Raw genomic sequence first — 21,972 nt, forward strand, 5'->3', positions numbered from 1 at the left:
AACCTTATCCTCAAGATGTGAAATTGAGGAAGCGATCTGATAAGGCTTTGATACCAAATTGATAGGCTCTGATACCAATTGATAAGATCTGGAACTTAAGATAGGCTACACTACGATTCCTTCAAGATCTGAATGTATTACAGAAATCAGTCCGCACAACCGTAGAAAAATATTTGTCAGATATTCTTCGATAGTTAAAAAATTATGAAACCAATTGAGTTAGGTCCATAACTTCCTGATCTAAGACTTTCTATTTACTCCCGTCGCAGATTCGAACTGTAGGAGGGACAAAAACATAGAAAAACGTGGGTGATAGTGGTGGTGACGGGTGAAGTGGATATTAGAGATATGGATGGGTATGGAGATGAGGGTGGATTGTGGAAGTGATTAAGGGAAGTAGACAAAGGGAACGAAGTGGTCGAGATCCCAAAGAAGAGGAGTGACTCGACAAATGAGGGAGATTAGAAGTTAGAAGAAACCTTACCAACTGTAGAGGTGGAATGATAGTGAAAAGGGAGGAGGGAGAAGTCTAGAGAGAAGATAGGAGGCAAAAAATTAAGAATTCATTAGCATAATGAAGTTGACTGCCATCCACATATTTATAGAGGCTAGCCAACAAGTCCTAAAATAATATGAAACCCTAATTCTAGAGGATTCCTGTCGATCGCGTTCGAATGCGCCAAATCGCGTTCAAACGCGCCTAATCACATTTGAACGCTCTCAAAAAGCTCAATCTCTGGATGTGCGAACGCTATACAGGTGTTCAAACGCGGGCATTCGAACTTTCATGACCGCATTTGAACGCACAATATGTGTTCTCTGTTTTGCGATCCTGATGCAGGCGTTCATAGGGGCGTTCGAACGTAACCTACAAGAATTTTATTTTAATAAAAATAAACACCTAACGCAATAGGAAAAGATCCTAACTAAGTGTATCACGATCATGATATCTGACTCGAGCTCCTAGGTAGACTCGTCAATGGGCTTGCTTAGCCACTCAATTAACACTTCTGTCTCCAATCTGGATCCATGGCGTCTTCTCCTACGGCTTAAGACTCGGATCGGTTTAGCTGGGCTATCTTCCTCTATTAGTTTGGGAAAGGCCGAACCCACCACATGATTAGGCTCGATTTGGGCCTTCAATGCCGACACATGGAAAACCGGATGGACCCGAGTTTCTTTAGGTAGGTCCAATCGGTAAGCTATTGGACCGATTCATTGTAGCCATCGATATGGTCCATAAAACTTGTGACCCAGCTTTTGGTTCAAAATCAGCCTCAATATGGATTGCCAATACGGTTGAGCTCGAACGAACACCAATTGGTCCACCTCAAACTCTCGCTCGCCCCGGCCCTTGTCATGAGTCTGTTTCATGTAGTTTTGGGCTGATGCTAGGTGAATCTTGAGTCGTCTCAAGGTTTCGTCTTGGTCCACAAGTTCTAAGTCTTTCTCGGTCCGATCTATCGCCGCGAGTCTATCGTAAGCATACAAGACAAGGGGAGCGCGTCCATAAACTGCCTCAAAGGGGATCATACTGATGCTAGAGTGATGAGCTGTATTGTAAGACCACTTGACCCATCGAAGGAATTTGACCCAATCCCTCGGTTGGTCTGCCACAAAGCAACGCAAGTATTGCTCTAGTCCGCGATTCACCACCTCGATTTTTTTATCCATCTCGGGGTGATAAGCTAAACTAAGGTTGACTCGAGTCCCTTGCAATCTGAAAAACTCGGACCAAAACTTGCTGATGAAGATGCGATCCAGGTCTGACACGATCGTTTTAGGCATCCCATGCAAGCGCGCCACTTCCCAAACAAAAATTCCAGCAACCTTCTTCGCTGAAAACAGGTGCGTCAATGCTACAAAATGAGCATATTTGCTTAGCCTATCCACTACAACGAACACCACAAATTAGCCTCGAACCTCTGGTAGCCTCTCGATGAAGTCCATGGAGATGTCCTCCCAAATATGCTCCGATATAGACAGTGGTTGCAACAGCCCGCTTGGTTTGAGCGTTTTCGATTTGACTCGTTGGTAGATTTGGCATTCACACACATATTTCTTCACGTCCGACTTCAACGTTGTCCATGTACAACTTTGGGCCAGCCGCTTGTAAGTCCATAACACCCATTCGTGGCCTGCTATAGGAGTATTATGGAAGTGTGCCATCAATAGTCTCCGTAGCCCCTCGTCTGCAGGTACCTTAATCCGCCCGCGCTCGAGTACCAACCTATCATGCTCCTCGTGCTCAGGGTGGCTCGATGGGTTCTCTCTCAGCTCCTTCATGAGTCAGACCAGATCACTATCCTCTGCGCTGGCTGTCCGCAAATCTGAGAAGAAGGGAAATGTTGGTGCTGAGAAAGAAGGATGCTCACTTGCGTCCCCTACACATGGAAGTTCAAACAACGGTTGCAACGCTGGCTCTTGTTGTGGTTGATTTCCATCCAATAGCACTCTCCGGTCATTCCTCTAAAATGTAAGTGTGAGGTTTGTAAAATTAAATGTCACAGGCCCCAAGCTTCGAAGCCATTGAGTCCCCAAGATGATGTCGGCACCCTGCAATGCTAACGGATATAGATCTCATGTGAAGGTTTGGCCTTGCACCTTCAACTCCATACCTTCGCAAATAAAATCAGCCCGCAATGTGGTACCATCTCCGATCGTCATATCGAACCCGTCCATAGGTTCTGACTCGAGCCCAATCTTCCTAAGAAGCCTCTTGTCAATGAAGTTGTGAGTGGACCTGGTGTTGATCAAGATTCTCACTATAGTTTTCTTGACTACACTGTTCACCCACAAGGTCTTTGGTGCGGTTGTCCCGGAATAGGCATGGAGGGAGATTTCGGCCATAATGTCTTCCACGGGCTGCTCCTCTACTACTTCTTGTTGTTCAGCCACACCCTCATCTTTAGCTGCAACCTCATCCTCAACTTCCTCCAATCTATCTATTAGCATCACCGTTCCCATCGATTTAGCGCAGTAGTGTCCAGGTACGAACATCTCATCACAGCAAAAGCAAAGGCCTTTGGCTCTTCGCTCCTCCACTTGAGCATGTGCCATCTCGCATCTATGAGTGCTCAGAAAGACTACTGATAAAAATATACAATCCTGGACCTCTAGACCACTGTGCACAGGTGCGTGCCATCCGCAAGGAGTATCTCAAATATAATCATACCCTGCCACTTCGTGAGGATAACATCATGATCATATGGTACAATAACAAGTCAATGCATAACAGGAATTTAGGTGGAATAGGGGCCCTCAAGGGTTCTCGAGGAGGCACCATTGAAGGATATATATAATATTATTAAAATATTGCAAGCTGAGGAAGAAGGAGAAAAAGAAAGAAAGAAAGAAGGAAAGAAAGAAGAAGAAGAAGAAGAGGAAGAAGAAGAAGAAGAGGAAGAAGAAGAAGAAGAAGAAGAAGCAAGTCACCGGTGCTCGTGGAGGTGCGGTGGCGATAGTCCGGCCTCGGCGAGAGAGAGAGAGAGAGAGAGAGAGAGGTTTACGGTGAGGGGGGGGGCGGTGCGGCGGCGTCGGGGCCCGCCGCGGCCAGCTGGTCGCAGCCCATCGCAGTGTTTCCTCGAGGAGGCACCATTGCAGCAGCAAGTCTTGGTACGTCGATCGCATTTCCTGCCGCTATGGTAGGCTGAACATGGTTGCGACTATCTTGGCTTGTCTAGTTCTGTTTGATGTGTATCCTCATTGCTCTATGGTTGTCTTCCATTAGGACTGCATCCTCAAAGGCCTCCTTTAAGGTTTTAGACCTTAAAACCCTCACGTCGGCTTGTATGTCTCCCCGCAGCCCTAAGATAAAAGTGCTACGAAGTTGTTGATCAGTCCAAGGAGGTTAGCAACGGCTACTTATTCTCTCAAATTCTTCTTGGTATGCTCCAACCGTGGTCCCTTTCATAGTCTTTGAGAGGAGAGCATCGAAGTTTTCATACCCCGACGCTCCAAATCGCCGCGTAATATTGGTGCAAAAATCGACCCAACTTTCAATCATATCACGCGCATTGGCTACCCGAAAACAATGAAGTGCCACATCTTCAAGGTGGAAGCTCACAAACGTCACCTTATATTTTTTCATTGTACCTTGGTACGCGAAGAATCGTTCCGCCCTATAGAACCAATCGATCGGGTCACCATCTTTGAACTTTGGAAATTCAAGATGCATGGTTCACCCACAAAAACTGTTGTCTCAGTCTGGATCATATCCAAGCCCTTGTCTAGCCTAAGGAGGATGCATCATGAATGGTTGATGATCCTTCCTTCAGTTTATGTTAACTCGACGCGGTTTCGGTTCGTCTTGCCCCACCCAAGGGTCTAGTCTTCCAAGATGATTTCCATTTAGGTTTGCTCGACGGATCGGCTCACCCGCAACTTGGCCTGGCAGAACCATCATTGCTAGTCTTTGCCCATAGGGTTGTGGCAGTAAAGGTTCTTGCTGTTGGTGGCGGGTTCATGGTGGTAGACTCGCGTCGGGGGGTCGTTGGTGCATTTCCAATCACCATAGCTTCTCTTGTCGCCGGTATTTCCCGCATCATCTCCATCATCATCTGATTATTGATGGCCATCTGTTCGAAAAGAGATCTAATCATGGCTTGAACGCTAGGCTCTTCCGTAGTTAGATTCGGTCAGGCAATTCCATAGGTGGAAGTTCCCGTAGTCGTTTCTCCCTTCTCTATTAGGGAAATCTCGTCCTCCTCATTTCGTCGTGCAGTCATGGCTTTGGTTGTCATCATAGGAAGTGCGTGTCCAAGAAATAGTGGCTCTGATACCACTCTTGATACGATCTCCCCTTGGGTTAAGGTTTGATTTATCCCATTTTTAGATTTGGATAAGATCTTGCATGGAACTTTAGAAGAGGATTCCGAAAGTTATAATCGTCAGATTAACGTAAAATTTTGATATTTTGTAGCCCTAGAAAAGAGCTTTCCAATGAATCTAATAACAGGAAAATCGGATAGCGAGATCTAGAGATATTTTTAGATAAGTAGGTGAACATTAGGGAGTCTATTCTATGGATTCGTGGATAGAGGCACGGGATCCTAAGTGGATTATGGAGGTGGTAGGCCAGCGATAATGGAGTGGTGCCGGTGAGTAAGGTGGTGGTGGAAGGATTATGGATGATGAAAAGGGTTAGGGCAAGGGTAGAGAGATTTGAATAAGGGGGAGGAGTGGGCCGCGTCCCTAAAGGACTAAGGTGAGTGGCAGGTCGAGGGAGGCTAGAAGCGGCGGAGCCGGAGAATGAGGGATCGAGAGAGAAGGAGAAGAAGAAGATTAGGGCAAAAACTTATTTCATTCAATAATCCCTTTTTGGTTATCATCGACACCTTAAAAGGCTAATCAAACAATTCAAAAATGATAATTATTAACCCTAGAAATAGTGGATTTTCGCCGACTGCGTTCGAACGGGGTCAAACGGGGTCGAACGCGTTCAAACGCACAAAAGTTGTTCTCTGTCGATATGAACCTAATGGAGGTCGATCGCGTTCGAACGTGGCGTTTGCGCCCAATCACGTTCGAATGCACATTTCACGTTCTCTGTTTTTGCGAACCTGATGTAGGCGTTCGCAAGCGCGTTCGAATGCACCCACCCGTGTTCGAACACAACTTACAAAAATCCTACTTTTTTCTCTGAATAAAACACTAAAATAATTAAAAAAAGACACCCATAAGGTTTATCCATTCTCGAGACGACATCGGTAAAGTCTGAATCGTATCATACAGCTCCTATGCCAACTCCCGATGCATCATATTCTACAATAAACTATTTGGTGAAGTCCAATAGAGCTAGAACGAGCGCCGTTGTCATTGCTGTTTTTAGTTTTTCAAAGGCTATAGTGGCTTCATCCGTTAATCTAAAAGAGTCCTTTCTCAGCAAAAAACCATACCCGGTGATGAAGCAACGATAATATCCGGTCAACCGCAAAAATCCTCGCAATCCTATGGTAGTAGTAGAGATCGACTAAGCGGTCATGCATGCTATCTTTTGAGGATTCGCCGCTACACCTTCTGCTGAGATGATATGGCCTAAATACTCCATTTGTGGTGCTCCTCGCAGGCACTTGGACTTCTTAATCTTCAGCTAGTTTTGCTTTAAAAAATTCAACGCATCCTCCAAATGCCGCCAATGCTTCATTTCAGTTCTGCTATACACCAAAATGTCGTCAAAGAATACTAAGACATACATTCGTAGAAGAGGCTAAAAAATATCATTCATGAGGCCTTGAAAAGTAGTTGGAGCATTGGTGAGACCAAAAGGTATCACCCGAAACTCATAGTGCTTGTTTGGAGTCCGAAATGCAGTTTTATGCACATTGAACTCTAATTTTATGATATCCAGCCCTTAAGTCAAGCTTGATAAATATGGTTTCCCCTACAAGTTCATCCAGTAGCTCGTCTATGATCGGAATGGGATACCGGTCCTTGACGGTGATAGCGTTTAGTGCCCGATAGTCATCCCAAAAATGTCATGTCCCGTCCTTCTTTCGCACCAATAGCACGAGCAATGAGTAAGAGCTATGACTTGGTTGCATGAGACCTTGCTCCAACATCTCGACTACCATCTTAGAGATAACTTCCTTTTGCACATGTGGATACCGATACGACCTCACGTTTGCCGGTGCAGCCCCGAGCACAATCTCTATGCAATGATCAGTCATTCGCCTTCGTGGTAACTTCTTTGGTTCCTCAAACAGTCCAACAAATTTATCTACTAAATTAGATAATTCAATTGTAGTACCTAGACTCATTAGAGGCTCATCTCCTGTTGGTCCTTACTGAAGAAGATAGGCCAAATCACTCGCACAAGGCAATCCCACCATCGGTTGCATCGCAAGAATCGGCGGAGACCGAATGCCATTAAGTCACACATCTTTGTTCCCTTGGTTAAATTTCATTCACATGCTATGGAAATCAAAAGTGACGGGTCCCAAGCTCTGCAACCACTAGGTGATAAGGACAATGTCTGCTCCTCACAGCGCCAATGGATACAAGTCCACAATGATGTCATGTCCTTGCACCAGTATACCGACCCGGCGACACAAGCTCTCCGTCCTAAGCTTCGTGCCATCTCCAGTATCAATATCAAACCCCATAGTTGGTTCAGCAGCCAAGCCCAACTTCCTTACTAACCTCTCTTCTAGAAAGTTGTGTGCACTCCCGAAATTGATAAGGATGTGCACACAATGCTTTCTAACGAGTCCGTCCACCCGCAATGTCCTCGACGCGGAAGTACCTAAATATACATGCATTGATATTTTTGCTTGGATATCTTCCTCCGCGCCCTCCTTCACGACCTCCTTAGGGACCTCTAAACACTCTCTATCACCAACTACCTCATCATCCTCCTTGAGACCGTTGATAAGCATCACACTCCTGATCGGTTTGGAACACCGATGATCTAGAGTGAAACATTCATCACATCGAAAGCAAAGGCCCTTCGTTCTTCGCTCCTCCACTTGGGCAGGTGTGAGAGTTCGAATGGGGGCTCTTGTGCCTCCTCTAATATTGGAAAAATATCTCAAAGGTGGTCGTGGTCTAGTATTAGCAGCCGCTATCTTTGAACTCGCAAAATTTTCAACCGACGTTCTAGGCGCAAACCGCCCATCTCAGTTGCCCTAACTTGTTTTCACTGCCATCTTGAGAGCCTTATGCTTTTTCTCCATCCTCACGGCCTTCTTAAAGGCCTCCTCAAGAGTGGTAGGACAAAGAGCATGAACATCCGCCTGCATTTCATCCCGGAATCCTGAACTGAATGTGCTCATCAATGTCGGTTCGGGCAAAGGTGGCTCGCAATGACTACTAACTCTTTCAAATTCTACTTGATACTCTAATATGGTCGTCCTCTGAACCATCTTGCTTAATGTGGCAGTAAAATCTTTATATACCGCTGTTCCAAATATGTGTGTAATCCTTCTACAAAAGTCAACCCAACCGGTAAATCCTCCACTACGAATAGTCGATCTATACCAATGCAATGCTATTCCTTGGGGGTAAAAGCTTGCCATCTAGACTTTTGCATGGTCTGTTGTCTCTTGACAATCAAAGTATTGTTTCACTTAAAATACTCAATCCGTCGGATCACCGCTTTGGAATTTTTAGAAGTCCAAGCATGCGGTTCTCCCTCAGATAGTATTATCGGGTTCGCGAAAGATCCTTGGTTTAGGTCTGAACCTTTGTGCTTGTTGATCTCCTTCTCTATATCCTCGAGCACGTCTATCACCATCTCTGAAGGGATCAACATCATCCTCTAAGTGTCAATCCTCTTCATCGACGAAGTGCACCGATGCTGCACACCTCTCGTATTCCACCACTGCCAGTCTTAGGTTGTGTATCGGAGGTGGAGGATAATGTGTAGGAATAGGTAAAATAGGATCATTGACATTAATATATTGCACCTGGACCTGTAGGGTATCGGTTCGGTGTGGTCCCACCGTTGGTCCTTCTTGAGGCATCGATCTTCGTCGAGGAGATGACGAAGTCGATTGGTTCATGACATATTCTTTTAAAGCATTATGATCATTCTGTATTACGTCAACCCTATGCGGAAATATTTGGAACATGCCCCTAAATTTATCCGCTAAGCCCATGTTCACACCCATGGATGTTGGTTGACTCGGTCCTGCCGTGGCCGCCCCAAAAGAATCGGCCTCACGATTAGGGTTATCGTGGATTGAGTCTTCCCTTGTCGGTGTGTTCTCCATTGATCTCTTTGTTGATGTCATCTTCCTTGTTTCCACCATTAATGGAGGTCTGAGGTTCGCTTAGCTCTGATACTAATGATAGGTTACAAAACGATTCCTTCAAGATCTAAATTTATTAGAGGAAGTAGTCAGCACAACGGAGGAAAAATATTCTTCCGTAGTCAGAAAATTATGAAACTAAGTGGGATCGATCCGTAACTCCTAATCTACATTTTTCATATTTACGCCCTTTATAGATTTGAATTGCAACTAGGACGAAAATACAATAGAGTGGGGATGAATGTGGTGGTGATGAGTGGAGTGGATGTTAGGGTTATGGAAAATAATAGAGATGAGGGTGGATGGTTGATGTTGTTTAAGGGATAAAGATGAAAGGAAAGAAGTGATTAAGATCCCAAGGAAGAGGGAGGACTTGACAAACGAGGGAGATTAGAAGTTAGGAGAGACCTTGCCGATGGTAGAGGTGGTATGTTGGTGAAGAGGGAGGAGAGAGATTAGGGTAGAGAAGATAGGAGGCAAGAAATCAATAATCCAATAGCATAATAATTTTGGCTGTCATCCACACCTTTATAGTGGCTAACCAACAAACCAAAATAACAATTATTAACCCTAATTCTAGTGGACTCCTGTCGATCACGTTCGAGCGCACAAAAAGCATTCTCTGTCGATGTGAACCTGATGCAAGCATTCAAACATAGTGTTCGAATGCCCGACCGCATTCAAATACATATTTCATATTCTCTATTTTTGGGAACCTGATGCAGGCGTTCACAAAGGCGTTCGAACACGCCCCCTTCTGCATTCAAACGCGACCTACAGAAAATTTATCTTAATAAAAATAAATAATTAATACAATAAGAAAAGACTCTAACAAAGTGTATTAGTGGGTATCTAGCTTCCCATAACTTTGCCTTCCCCATTTTTGGAGGACCTAGTGCAGTTTGCATGAGTTGTGGGTGAAAGCATGCATTGGGTTGCCGTTAGCTTTCCGTGACCAAACCTCCCTCGCTAACCTTTCACTTTCCTCATGTTCGATCCATAGTAGTTCAAACTGCATAGGTCTTTTCAGTCTTCTACTCTCACCTAGCATCATTAAAAGTGAAGGAGCATGTTCTGATGCTGTCCGATCTAAGTGGGTTACTTTGCTTGGGTGGTGGAGGCCTAGCCATTGAATGTTAGCTAGAGCACGGTCTAACCTGATTTAGATTCTGTTGGAGCCAAGTTGGTTACTACACCAAGTGAAAGGCGGTCCTTCATAACCCAGATCAACGAGGCCCGCCTAATAAACAAAGGCCTTGAATGCTCTACACTTAGGCCCTAGTATCGTTGGACTTGCACTCCTCTTTTCATTAACTGATGTATATGTATTGAAGTCACCAACTATGCACCAGGGGGCGTTGATGCTCAAAACATTGGTGAGCTCCTCCCATATCCTGTTTTGGTCACTTAGCTGAGTGCTAGCATACACAGGCGTCCAACCCCAAGTTTGACCCTTATTGTCAAAGATAACGATGTGTACTGCATATCTAGACGTTGCAAAGACATCCACCCTTCCCACTTCTTTTTTCAATATAATAATGATTCTGCCAAATCTACCTTCCGTTAGGACTGCAAACATGGCTCTAGCATCTCCTTAGAGTTGTTGCCACCCCCTTAGCAGATTCCCGATTTGCACGTGACTCAAGCAAAACAAAGAAATCCAAACTGTGTTCATGGTTTAGATCTCGGCATCGATCATGGACCTCTTTCTTCATACCTCTCCAACAGTTCCAAATTATTGCTTAGGACATGATAATAGCATAAAAATAGGTAAGTGAGCATATCTCACTAGGTCATCACCCTCTTCGAGGCATGGGATTGGCCTCCTTCCTCTTGCCTAGGCTGGCCTATGGTAGAGGTATGCTGCCTCAGTCCTCCCCTTTCATGTGGCACCAAGACTAGCTGGGTCTGCCATTGATCTATCTCCATTTCCTCTTGGCTTCCCCCTTGCCTTGGGATAGGATCACCTTCAGTTTTGTGGCCATTTGATCATGCACCTCTGTGGCCTTTCCTTTGGTTGGTGTTGTTGGTCCAAACCATACATGAGCAATCCCTTCTTGAACGACTTTCGCTAGGTATAGTCTTTTCGAGCAATCCACTTGGACTCTCTTTAGTGGTCCTCATGAATGGGGTACGAGGCTCCCTACTATTGCCTTGGTTGAGGCAAATATACACCCCATGGATAATTGCCATTCCTCGATCAATCACCTCTTTGGAGCCACGCTAACTCTCCTGGCGTTCCACTTCCCTTTTGTTACCTTTGCCTTCCTAACTCTCCATATCTTCATTCCTCCTTTTACTTACTTGGTAAGTGGCAGTTCCTTTGTATCTTGAAGTAAGTCCATCTGAGATATCTTAGAAGCATGCAAAGGACCCACCAAATCATCTGCTTTGGCCTTTCCTTTGTTTGTCACCCCCAACGTACCCTCTTTTGGTTTGGTGTTTGCATGGTTTTGGTGTGTCTGACGTATGAGATTAGTTGAGGTGTCCTTTTCTCCTACCATTCTTTTTATTGAGATATAACCTCCCCTTTTCCCATTGGCTACATTGGTAGCTTCTGTACCATTCCGAGGAATGGAAGTCTCTTGGTAAGACTTCCATCCCTCTTGCCTCTGTCCTTGCGCCCAACTCCCCCTGTTGAACTTTGGACCATCCTGGTTATCTCTACTATTTTCCATTGGTTCTCTAGCTAGTTTTGTGTAGCTCTCCCTCCTCGGTGTTCCTCGGCGTGGCCTTCTCTGAACAATGAACCATGGTCCATAGATGGACTCTTGCCCCTCCACCTATTGCTCTCCTCAGTTGTCCTCGTTGTCAGTGCTACTCGGTTGAGCTGGGCTACTTTTCACCTCTATCTCTTTCTTTTCCACTCTGGCTTTGCATAGCTCTACGCAATGGCCTACCCTTCGACAAGTAAAGTAGTATAGGGGAATATTTTCATACACCACTGTCTAATTCAAATTATCTGTCCGCGAGCCTACCATACAGCTATTTTCAATGGCTTACTCAGGTCGACCTCCACACATTCTTGGGCAGAGTGACTTCAAGTATGGTTGAGTGTCGTTTCTTTGACTCTCAGTGGCTTCCCAAAGTAAGCCGCCACTAGGATGAGAGCCTCAAATTCCCAATATTCCTTGGGTAGATTATGCAGTTGGATCCACACTAAGGCCATGGTAAACACATCCTCTGATGGCCGAAAATTATTTCTCCACGATATCAGATTGAGGACCATACCTAGCATAGTCCATGGTCTATTACTCAATACGTATGTAATAACTCCCAAATCTTTTCTTAAAATAATAACAAAAAAAAATTGGCCACGACATGGCCAGCCATAATGTGGCCAACCTCGTGCTCATGCAGCTTGGCGCTGCATGGGGGCGCCATTCTTTGCAAGCCTAGGCAGTTGGGCTAGGCCAGCTAGCCACAGCGGATCCACCCTGCCGCCATCACTGCCTTTCTTTTCCTTCCTTTTTATTTTTCTCTCTCTAAAATGCTCTCCCATCACTCTCTCCCTCTCTTTGATCTCTCTATCTCTCTTCCCCCCTCTTGTCGACCCCGGCCTATCGCCACCGACTTCGTCGTTGTTGCCGAGATGAGCCCTTCTTCTTGCTCCTCTTCTCTCTCTAGTGATCTCAGGTTCGTCGTACCCAAGTAGCCAGCCACTAGCTGGCCAGCAGCGACCGGGCCCTCCCCATCGGCCCGGCTCTTCCTCCCTTCCCTTCCTTTCTTTTTCTCCTCTTCCTTTTCTTTCTTCTTTCTTCTTCTTCCTTTCTTTTTCTTCTTCCTCAATTCCTCTTTCATGGCTACGATAGTGCTGGGCCGAGCCTAGCACTGTAGCAGTTTCTTTTTTCCTTATTTCTTTTTCTTTCTTTCTTTTTCTATTATTTAAGGATTTTATGTAACTAATGCATTTAGTTTAATTAGGTAGCTAATTACATTGTTATATATATATATATATATATATTTATATTCAATAATGTAACTATTAGCTAATTATAATTAGTATAATTAATGATTAATTATATTATAAACACGTAAATATACCTATTATTTACATATAAGCTTACTTGCATATGATAGATTAATATTTAGTTTCATTAATTATAATATCCTAATATTTATTATTTATATAAAGCTAGTATGTAATCTATCGGTTTAGTTATACTATTTTGTATAGAATAAAATAATAGGGTTGTTTATTTATTTGCTTATTTCTTATATTATATAACTAAGTAAAGATTATGTAGTTGCTAATTAGTTAAGAAACAGTAAGAATAATAAAAAAAATTAATTATAAATAGATCTTGTCTATAATTATATCATATTAATAGTTATTTCACCTTTTATTTTATTTTATAATTATATATTTAGAATATTTTTATATAAAAAGAAACATACATCTTCTTCTTATATTATAACTAGCATTTTATGATAATAGTATAATTATAGTATTTGAATAATATCTATAATGTAGATCTAATTATGTAAACCTAATAAACCTTTATATTTTACTTGAATTAATTCTAATTGGATAAACGACTAACTCCATGTTACTTAAATATTTTCAGACCCTGAACCCCTTATTTGAGACCCCATAGACCCTGCTAGCGATGAGTTGACGCTCTGTTGACAAATGTGAGGGATACGTGGTTCATGTCTTCTAATTAGATGTAAGAAGTCTTATTCCCTAGACGTCTTTTCTAAATTAGGATATATTATATAATTATGTATATGCATATTTTGGCCTTCAACATGATTATATGATTTTATTTAGAGATGATTTCAGTTGAGCATATTTTATTATGCATTTTATTAGACTGATTCGAGATAGGAGTAGGAGTATGCACGTGAAATATATAGAGATGATTGGAGCTGACTGTACTATTATGACTTTATGTCGAGATGATATCTAGCATGAGTATGCTTGTGATAGATTAGTATGGATATGCATATGTTAGATGTATGATTCAAGATTGCATCAAATTGTTATTTTTTATTTCCTTACCACATAAATTCCTGATATGCATTGACTTGATTATAATATTGGATATATGCACATGATCTATCATATAAAAGGAAATGCATAAATCTCATTGATAGGAAAGTTGATAGAAAAAACATATGGGTACTTGAGTAGGTGCCAGCATTAGGGGTGCATGATGTAATGATTATGGTCACTGATATGCGATATCTCGTGGTCCATGCCCGAAGTCAGTTAAGCCTAGTGCGCATAGACAATCGGACACCTATCGTTTGCTAGGGCATGTGTATGGCGAATTACCTTCATTTAATCCTAATTGACTAGTGGGGTACCCAATTTGATGGATATTGAGATGCCCTTAGTGTATGGCAAGGTATGATTATGATCGATATACTCTTAGCGTATGACAAGGTATGATTATGACCGATATACCATTAGCGTATGATAGGATATGATTATGACTAAGATAGCCTTAGCATATGACAGAGTATGCTCTAGGCCTACTGGCTGGATGTTAAGATTGGGTACCTGGTGTTGACTGTGTACAGTGATCTAGTATGATGATGTTATTCAGATTCAATATTAATAACTAAGATATTGAAAAATACATAAGATTTTATTATCATCTGATATATCTGATTATTGAGTGATCATTATGCATCATATGTGGTTGCATTTGATATTATAACATAGTTATGATCGGCATGCATCATATTTATCATATTTGAGAAAAAGATGAGAATGATATGACATGGAGATTTATTTATACATTATTGAGAATTTATATATTTGATTAATTAGGGCATGATATCCACTATACATTTATACATTATTGATGACACATTTATATACTCATTCATAATATGATGCTCTTTTGTGATTCATATTATCTAGTACATAATTTACTCTTACTTTGACATCATTGATTCAGGATAAAATCTATTCACTAAGCTATTAACTCATGACTCTCTTTAATTATTTTCTAACCCCTCAGATATATGGTATGTGATAGCGACTTGAGGTATCCTAAGAAGATATTTTAGAGAAAAAATGAGGTGAGCTATAGACGTGAGATGGTATAGAAGATAGTTTATCTAGATGTTGAGTTGTACCAATATTTAATATTTGGACTCCATTGTATAGACGATGATCTGTATAATACAGGTCGAATTATAGTGTATTTTTATATTAGTTATTTTAGTTATATCTTGATAGTTTATCATGGCCTGTGAGGGCCCTGCCAGATTATGTAGCTGTCTAATATGGTTGTTATGGATTTAGATATGAATAACTTAAACATGTTTAACTTGATGATGTCATAATTTATTTTGTGATTGAATATGTGAGCACAGGGGTGTATCTGTGCGTGATCGGCCCCTCCTGTCTTGTCACGTGCGTCGCGCATGCCCGTGTGGGCGCGTGGTGTGCATGTGACCATGTCGGTCAGAGGCGTTACAATATAGGCTAAGTCCGCCTCTCTTTCAAACTTGGAGATATAGAATCCCTTATTCATGTCGGACAACGAGAAACCATCAATCCCATTCCATAGTTTAAGTAGGATGTATTTGAGTCGAGCTAGGGGGATGCCACTACCAAGAAACTGGCCAAACAAGGTGAGTTGCCATCTATCCCGGCATGCTTGCAGCACCTTTGGCTCTAGGATGATGTAGTCATCAATCTGGGCTTTTATCTTCGCTAGAATGTCTTCCGAAATATGTCCTTCTAGGCCGAGGCTCCATTGATTTCCTGCTGCTACTTTTGCCCAGGTCCTCCTCTCAGCTTGCTTAGCTTTAGTAGATTTGGAGGACGAGGCTCTCCGAAGCGACACATCTTCTCTTTCTACCAGCATCGGTGGTGTTCGTCCTTCCTCTTCCATCTAGTTGCCGTCGAGTCTGGATGCAGGAGAAGGATGTCAGCAGAATTTCTTTTTACTCGATAATGGAGGCTCACCTAAGCACGAAGAGTGGATGCTAATCGTGTTAATTCTTGTAAGCATTGATCATCAGCTATGTTAGAATTTTATTTTCTTGATCATTCATGAGCCCGAAGGTTAGATATGGGTTGGACAAAGAACCAACCCTCCCTAGATACAGAGGCATTTAAGCCATACCGAGTTTTTAGCTGCACAGTCTAGGCTTCAAGCAATATGGGTGGTCAAACAATTGCTTCGAACAAAATGCTGTCGAGACCTGCTCTAAGTTATTGCGTCGCCGAGCTGTTCCTCCAAACTAATCACACTACCGAGCCATAAATCGAATTGAGTCAAGCCATCAAACCATAAAATAATTTCTCCATAATATTATTTAGAATCAGAGTCGAACTCATATTCTCCTTAATCATAAAGAAAGTACTTGCTACTGGAGGTTTATTGGCTTCAAGAGAAGTTACAGGTTACAGCCAATCAAATGCCAAATGCAGGATCTCCCCTGCAGTGAATTAATTAGCGTCCCAACTCTCTCTCTCTCTCTCTCTCTCTCTCTCTCTCTCTCTCTCTCATGGCTTCCATCTCCTTACCTCCTTCCTTCACTCCCACCAAAACCCTAACCCCACCATTACCACCACCACCACCTTCCTCTACTCGCCATTGGATTTCGTCCTCACCCCTTTACTCCAACCAAAACCTCCTCCATCTCACCCCACTCTGCTGCCGCGGTCGCCGCCGTCGAGCACCCATCACTCCGTCTGCAGCAAACACCACCTCTATTCCCCCTTTAGAACTCCTCCTCAACCGTGAACTCAACCTCGATGAGAGAGAAGCCGAAGCTTTTACCCAAAAGCTTCCCAGTCTCGATGTCTCCTCCCAAGAGTCCCTCCTTCGCCGCATCAAAACTCTGCAATCCACTGGACTTGCCGCCGTCTCCCTCCGCCGCGTCGTCCTTCGCCGCCTCGATCTCCTCGTCTCCTGGGAGATGGACCATTTTCTCGAGTTCGTCCAAGAAGATCTCGCCGGCCTCAAACCTGCGAAGATCGAGCGTCTTCTACTCGCCGCAAGTGTTCAAACCCTTTCTTGCTTCGCCTCTAGGGTTACACTCCTCTTAGATCACGAGGTGCCGCGCGAGAAGTTGGTTAATGTGGTCAACAATGTGGATGTCCGTAAGGTTTTTGTTGAAATGCCTGTGAGGCAATTAGAGAAGTTGATTCTCTATTTGAAAAGATTTGGATGGCCAGAGATCATCATTCGCCGCCCCAGTCTTCTGAATCTGGATTTGGAAAGTCAATTGATTCCCCGAGTCGAGTTCCTTATTGACCTCAGTAACGGGAATGAGGAGGCCACTGCAGCATTGATTCGTAAACTCCCAGCAATCTTGTCGTACACCGTTGAGCATTTTGAGTCCCATTTAGAGTTCTGGACATCCGTCGGGCTGGCTGGCGAGGAGCTTTTCAAGATAGCAGCAGTTTACCCAAATGTGTTCAGTGTTAGCAAAGAGAGGAAATTGAAACCCCGGGTTGAGTTTCTCAAGCAATGTGGGCTTGACGCAGAGGATGTCTTCAAGTTCTTGGTCAAAGCTCCTCTTTTTCTCAGTCTTTCATTCGAGGAGAACCTATCCAAGAAGTTGGCTTTTCTAGTCAAGATTGGGTACAAACATCGAACCAAAGATCTAGCATTTGCTGTTGGAGCTACAACACGGACAAGCTGTGAGAATATGCAGATGGTGGTAGTACTATTTTTCAGCTTTGGTTTATCATGCGAGGATGTGTTGTCAATGAGCAAGAAGCATCCGCAGGTCCTGCAGTACAACCATGAGTCATTGCGGAAGAAGATGGAATTTCTGATTGAGGGGATGGATAGGGAGGTAGGAGAGCTCTTGATGTTCCCGGCCTTTCTTGGGTACAATTTGGATAAGCGGATCAAGTATCGGTATGAGATGAAGAAAGACATTAGAGGGAAAGGGATGTCTCTCAATAAGCTGTTAAGTGTCTCTTCAGATAGATTTTACTTGAAGAAAAGCTCCACTGATGCCGAGTCCAGTTGTGAATTGTGATTCACTGAGAGGAAGAAGAAGGGAATAGAAAGTACTTTGAATTTTGAACAACAGTGCAATTGATGGATCGATGATCTATCATAACATTGCATAGATTGTGTTAATGTATTTATTTTGATGCAGATTACCTCTTTTGAAGGAACCTACATTCTTCTGTTAGGAAACCACTTAGGCTACCACCCTTTTGAAGTTCAGAATGGTCTGCATCAGAAATTATGAAAAAGGATTTTCTCGGACAGGTATCTTCAATATCTTGGAGAAAATGACTGATCAAGAACATTTTTATTGTGGAATCAATCACTAGATTCGCAGAAAGAATTCAAGTTTTATCTGTCGTTCAACGTCATAGCTGCCACTGCCACGCCACATGGATCTGAGTTGTAAGAAGAAGATTCTGAATCATGGTTCTGTTCACCTCATTTTCTTTGTAGTCTACATCATTATGCTTGTAGTCGATTGTCACGACTTTGTCCATTCTGCATTTGAGGTGGTATTGCTGCAACCAGTTTCTCCATTCAGCTTCCAAGTAGCTTCTTGAGGCGCCGCTTATCTCATTTACCTCTGGGAAACAGATTTAACATATGCTTGATAGCTTATGCAGAGAGAGAAAGCCTGGCATGTGTAACAGCTAGCATTTCTTTACAGAGCGAGGATCAAAATATCCTCAATGTGCCATCAGCTCTATTTCTCATTGTTCAGCTAAGATGAAAACTGTCAATGATCATTCCGTTCATTAGTGTATTCACAGTAGGAAAAAAGCATGGGGAATCCGAATTGGCGTTTGGCAGAGGAGACATCTACTCTACAACTTGTAAGTGTCTGAGTTACATATTTATCGAATCAGTAGTTTTCAAGTAATTGTCTTATAGGCATGATAGGTTATTACAATCATCAACTCTGTGCAAAGCTCCTTGAATGTCCAGTTACTGTATCTACAATGTGTATGTCAAACTAGGAGGGATGAATGCTATCATTGTTAGGTAACACAAGCTTCACTTAGATCAGGTTTTCAGTTGAATAATTTAAAGTCAATGCTAGCTTAACAAACCTTTTATTTCTTTATTCTTCTATTATTGAGAAAAATGGGAAAGTCTCGCATTCGTCGAAAGATTCAGCTTTCAGATTGTAGAAGCAAATGGAGAGATAGTACCCCCTAAATTTAGGAATCTGTAGAGGCTGTTGGTTGTAAAAGAATTCTTGCTAGAAAATCTCCTCAGCTATAGAAGTTCTTCTCGCCAATTAAATTGAATTCACTAATAAGAAAAACCTTCAATGTTGAAGCACTAAGCAACAAATATGTTTTTTGAGGTAGAAGTCGCATTATATGAAGTTTAGATAGGCTTTTATATCCATCTGTGTCCTAGAAATTTATATTGTTGCTATCTCCTAAAGAAAAGTTAATGTAAAAAAAAAAAAAAAAAAAAAAAAAACAAACTAGGAGATAATTGAAGTAAACCATGCTAGCAGAAAGAACATCTGGAGGAATGAATTTTCTTTGAGGGGAATACAATTTCTCTAAGAAAAATAGTTGATGAGAGGTTCCCAAGGAGCATGGGTTGTAGCCTTGTAGGAGGTAGAAACTTCCGCCGCCACTTCCCCGAGAACATCTAGCCTCCATTTGGGATTGGGAATCATTTTGCCTATTAAAGAGATAATCCAAACTTTTGATATCAAATCGTCATTTCTATAGAATAATTTATAAGCTGGCAGCTAAATTATATCTAGACTCCTTGAACTATTATCCAGTATTAGTTATATCCCATAAAGAAATAAAAAACTGTGACATTAAGGCTCCTTGAGCTATCATAATCTCTATAGGAGATTACGAAAAATTTGATTTTGCAAAATTATCCTTTATTTTTATGCACATTTGGGCGGCAAGAAAAATGGAGATAGTTTGACAGAGATTAGAAAATAGAAATATTGGAAGAGATTGAAAGGAAGAAGATAAACTTGAAGTAATATCACGATATAACTTGGGATTTGGTTTAGTTTGAGTGAAAGAAATGTGGGAAAGGGAATCAGAGAGAACTAAGAGAGAAATTATGAATTTGAGAGGAAGGAGAATAAATAAATAATTGGAAGAAGATGAGGAGTGAAAGTATTGACAAAGATTTGGAGGAATTGGAATTTTTTCAAATTTACCTTTCAAAAGTTGATATTTATATGTATACCCTTTAAAACACATGGTTTTTTTTTTACATATATACCTTTTAAAATCTTTTGTTTTCATAGATATCTTTTGGAATACTAACCAATAAAATTTAAACATTAAATATAAACATATCCTTACTAGAGTTTAGGGTATTTTTTAATCTTTTTTTAATTAAATTATTGATCCCTACAACTTTGTTTTTCTCAGTCTCGCTTGCTAGAACCCACGATTCACCATTTCCCGTGATTGATCTCCAATCTTAGTAGTCCTCGAGATTGCCCTTTCGTCTAGATGATCTTTAAGACGAAAACTTGATGCGATGTAGAAGAGACGGATCTTGTTGGTAGAAGAAACGATGTAGCCTCAAGAACTCTCTTTCAATTACATTCACCAATCACCTTAGAGTTAGGACATCACAATGCTTATATATATTACCAAGATAGAGCCAAATCTAAGTCATATCAGAACTCACGAAGTCCAGAAGTTGCATATTACGCAGGTGTGTTCGAACGTAGTCCAAGTGCGTTCAAACGGAATGACTTATTCTCAGGTGCGTTCGAACGAGCCCAAGTTCATTCGAACGCAATGACTTGTTTTTATTGGTTGAGTTCGAACACACAAGTACACTTCTCTATATGTGTGAACATGCTGTAAATACATGCAGGGTGCGTTTGAACATCAAAAAAATATTTTCTGTATTTGCGAATGCCTATGCATGCATTCGAACAGCCTTAACGCATTCTCTGAAGTTAGTCATTTATCTAATTAGAATTAATTCAAGTAAAATATAAATGTTTATTAGGTTTAGAATCACTTATTTTTTATTTTTGATTACATAATTATATTTATATTATAGATACGATTCAAACGCTATAATTATATTATTATCCTAAAACGCTAGTTATAACATAAGGAGAAAAGTTTGTTTCTTTTATTTAAAATATTCTAGATATGTAATTATAGAATAAAAGCTGAATAATTATAAATAAGATATACGAATAGACAAGATCTATTTTATAATAAATTTTATAATTCTTACTCTATCTTGATTAATCAGAAGTTATATAGTATTTACTTAATCATGCAAAATAAATAAATAATTAATAAGACTATTATCTTATTCTACACACGATTGTATATAATAAATTATTAATATTACTTAAAATGCATATATTATGAATATCACTACATAAATCTAATAATTATAATTTACAACACTATCTATTAGTCTAATAGAAATATAAATACATAATTAAATAAATATAAGTATTACCTATATTTATGCATAGTAGTTTATAACCTAGTTAATCATTAATTACACTAATTAGTAATTATAATTAATAATCATCATGTTGAGGAATATACATTATTATTAAAATAATTAATGTCTAAATAAGTTATCTACATAAATTACGAGAGCAATACCTAACTAAATAAATAAACAAAATTAAAATAAAACAAATAAATTTATAATGCCACCAATGCTCTCCAATAGTGCTGTGCTGAGCCTAGTACTGTGCAAAAAGAGGAGGAGAGCTGAGAGAGAAGAAAGGAGATGGGAAGAAGAAAGAAGAAATAAGAAGGAAGAAGAAAGAAGAAGAAGAAAGAAGAAGAAGAGAAGAGGAAGAGAAGAAAGAGAGAAGATGAGGGAGGGGGGTTTGCGGACCCGGGTCGACGGGGAGGGCACCGGCCGCTGGTGGCCATCCAGCGGCTGGCTTCTCGCCGGCGGCTCGGCTCTGATGAGCCCAAGCCCAAGGGCAAGAGAAAGAGAGCTAGATAGATAGATAGATAGATAGATAGATAGATAGATAGAGAGAGAGAGAGAGAGGGGGGGGGGGGGGGGGGGGGAAAGTGAAACCTACCCCGGTGATGGCAGGCCGGCGGCAGCACGAGGAAAAAAGAGAGAGAGAGAGAGAGAGTTTGAGGGGAGGAGGAGGAGAGAGAGAAAGACCGAAAGAGAGAGAGTGGGGAGAAGAAATATATATATATATAGAGGCGGTAGGGAGGGAGGCTCCGGCGGCGACGGGGCCCACCGCGCCAGCTGGCCGCAGCCGGTTGGCTGCGGCAGCGGCAGTGGGCGCGTGGTGCCTCACCATGCAAGCT

The 21,972-nt window shown here is 41.7% G+C and overlaps 1 protein-coding gene across 1 annotated transcript; it reads left to right on the forward strand.

The window, feature by feature from the left end:
• Nucleotides 1-16,195: 16,195 nt before the first annotated feature.
• LOC140761051 (transcription termination factor MTERF8, chloroplastic) lies at nt 16,196-18,756 on the forward strand. The gene has a single exon (XM_073098229.1). The coding sequence runs from the start codon at nt 16,227-16,229 to the stop codon at nt 17,712-17,714; it is 1,488 nt and encodes a 495-aa protein (XP_072954330.1). The 5' UTR covers nt 16,196-16,226; the 3' UTR covers nt 17,715-18,756.
• The last annotated feature ends 3,216 nt before the right edge of the window (nt 18,757-21,972 follow it).

Source organism: Typha angustifolia, chromosome 6, assembly GCF_048772165.1.
Source record: "Typha angustifolia cultivar Huaian chromosome 6, ASM4877216v1, whole genome shotgun sequence".
NCBI classification, from domain to species: domain Eukaryota; kingdom Viridiplantae; phylum Streptophyta; class Magnoliopsida; order Poales; family Typhaceae; genus Typha; species Typha angustifolia.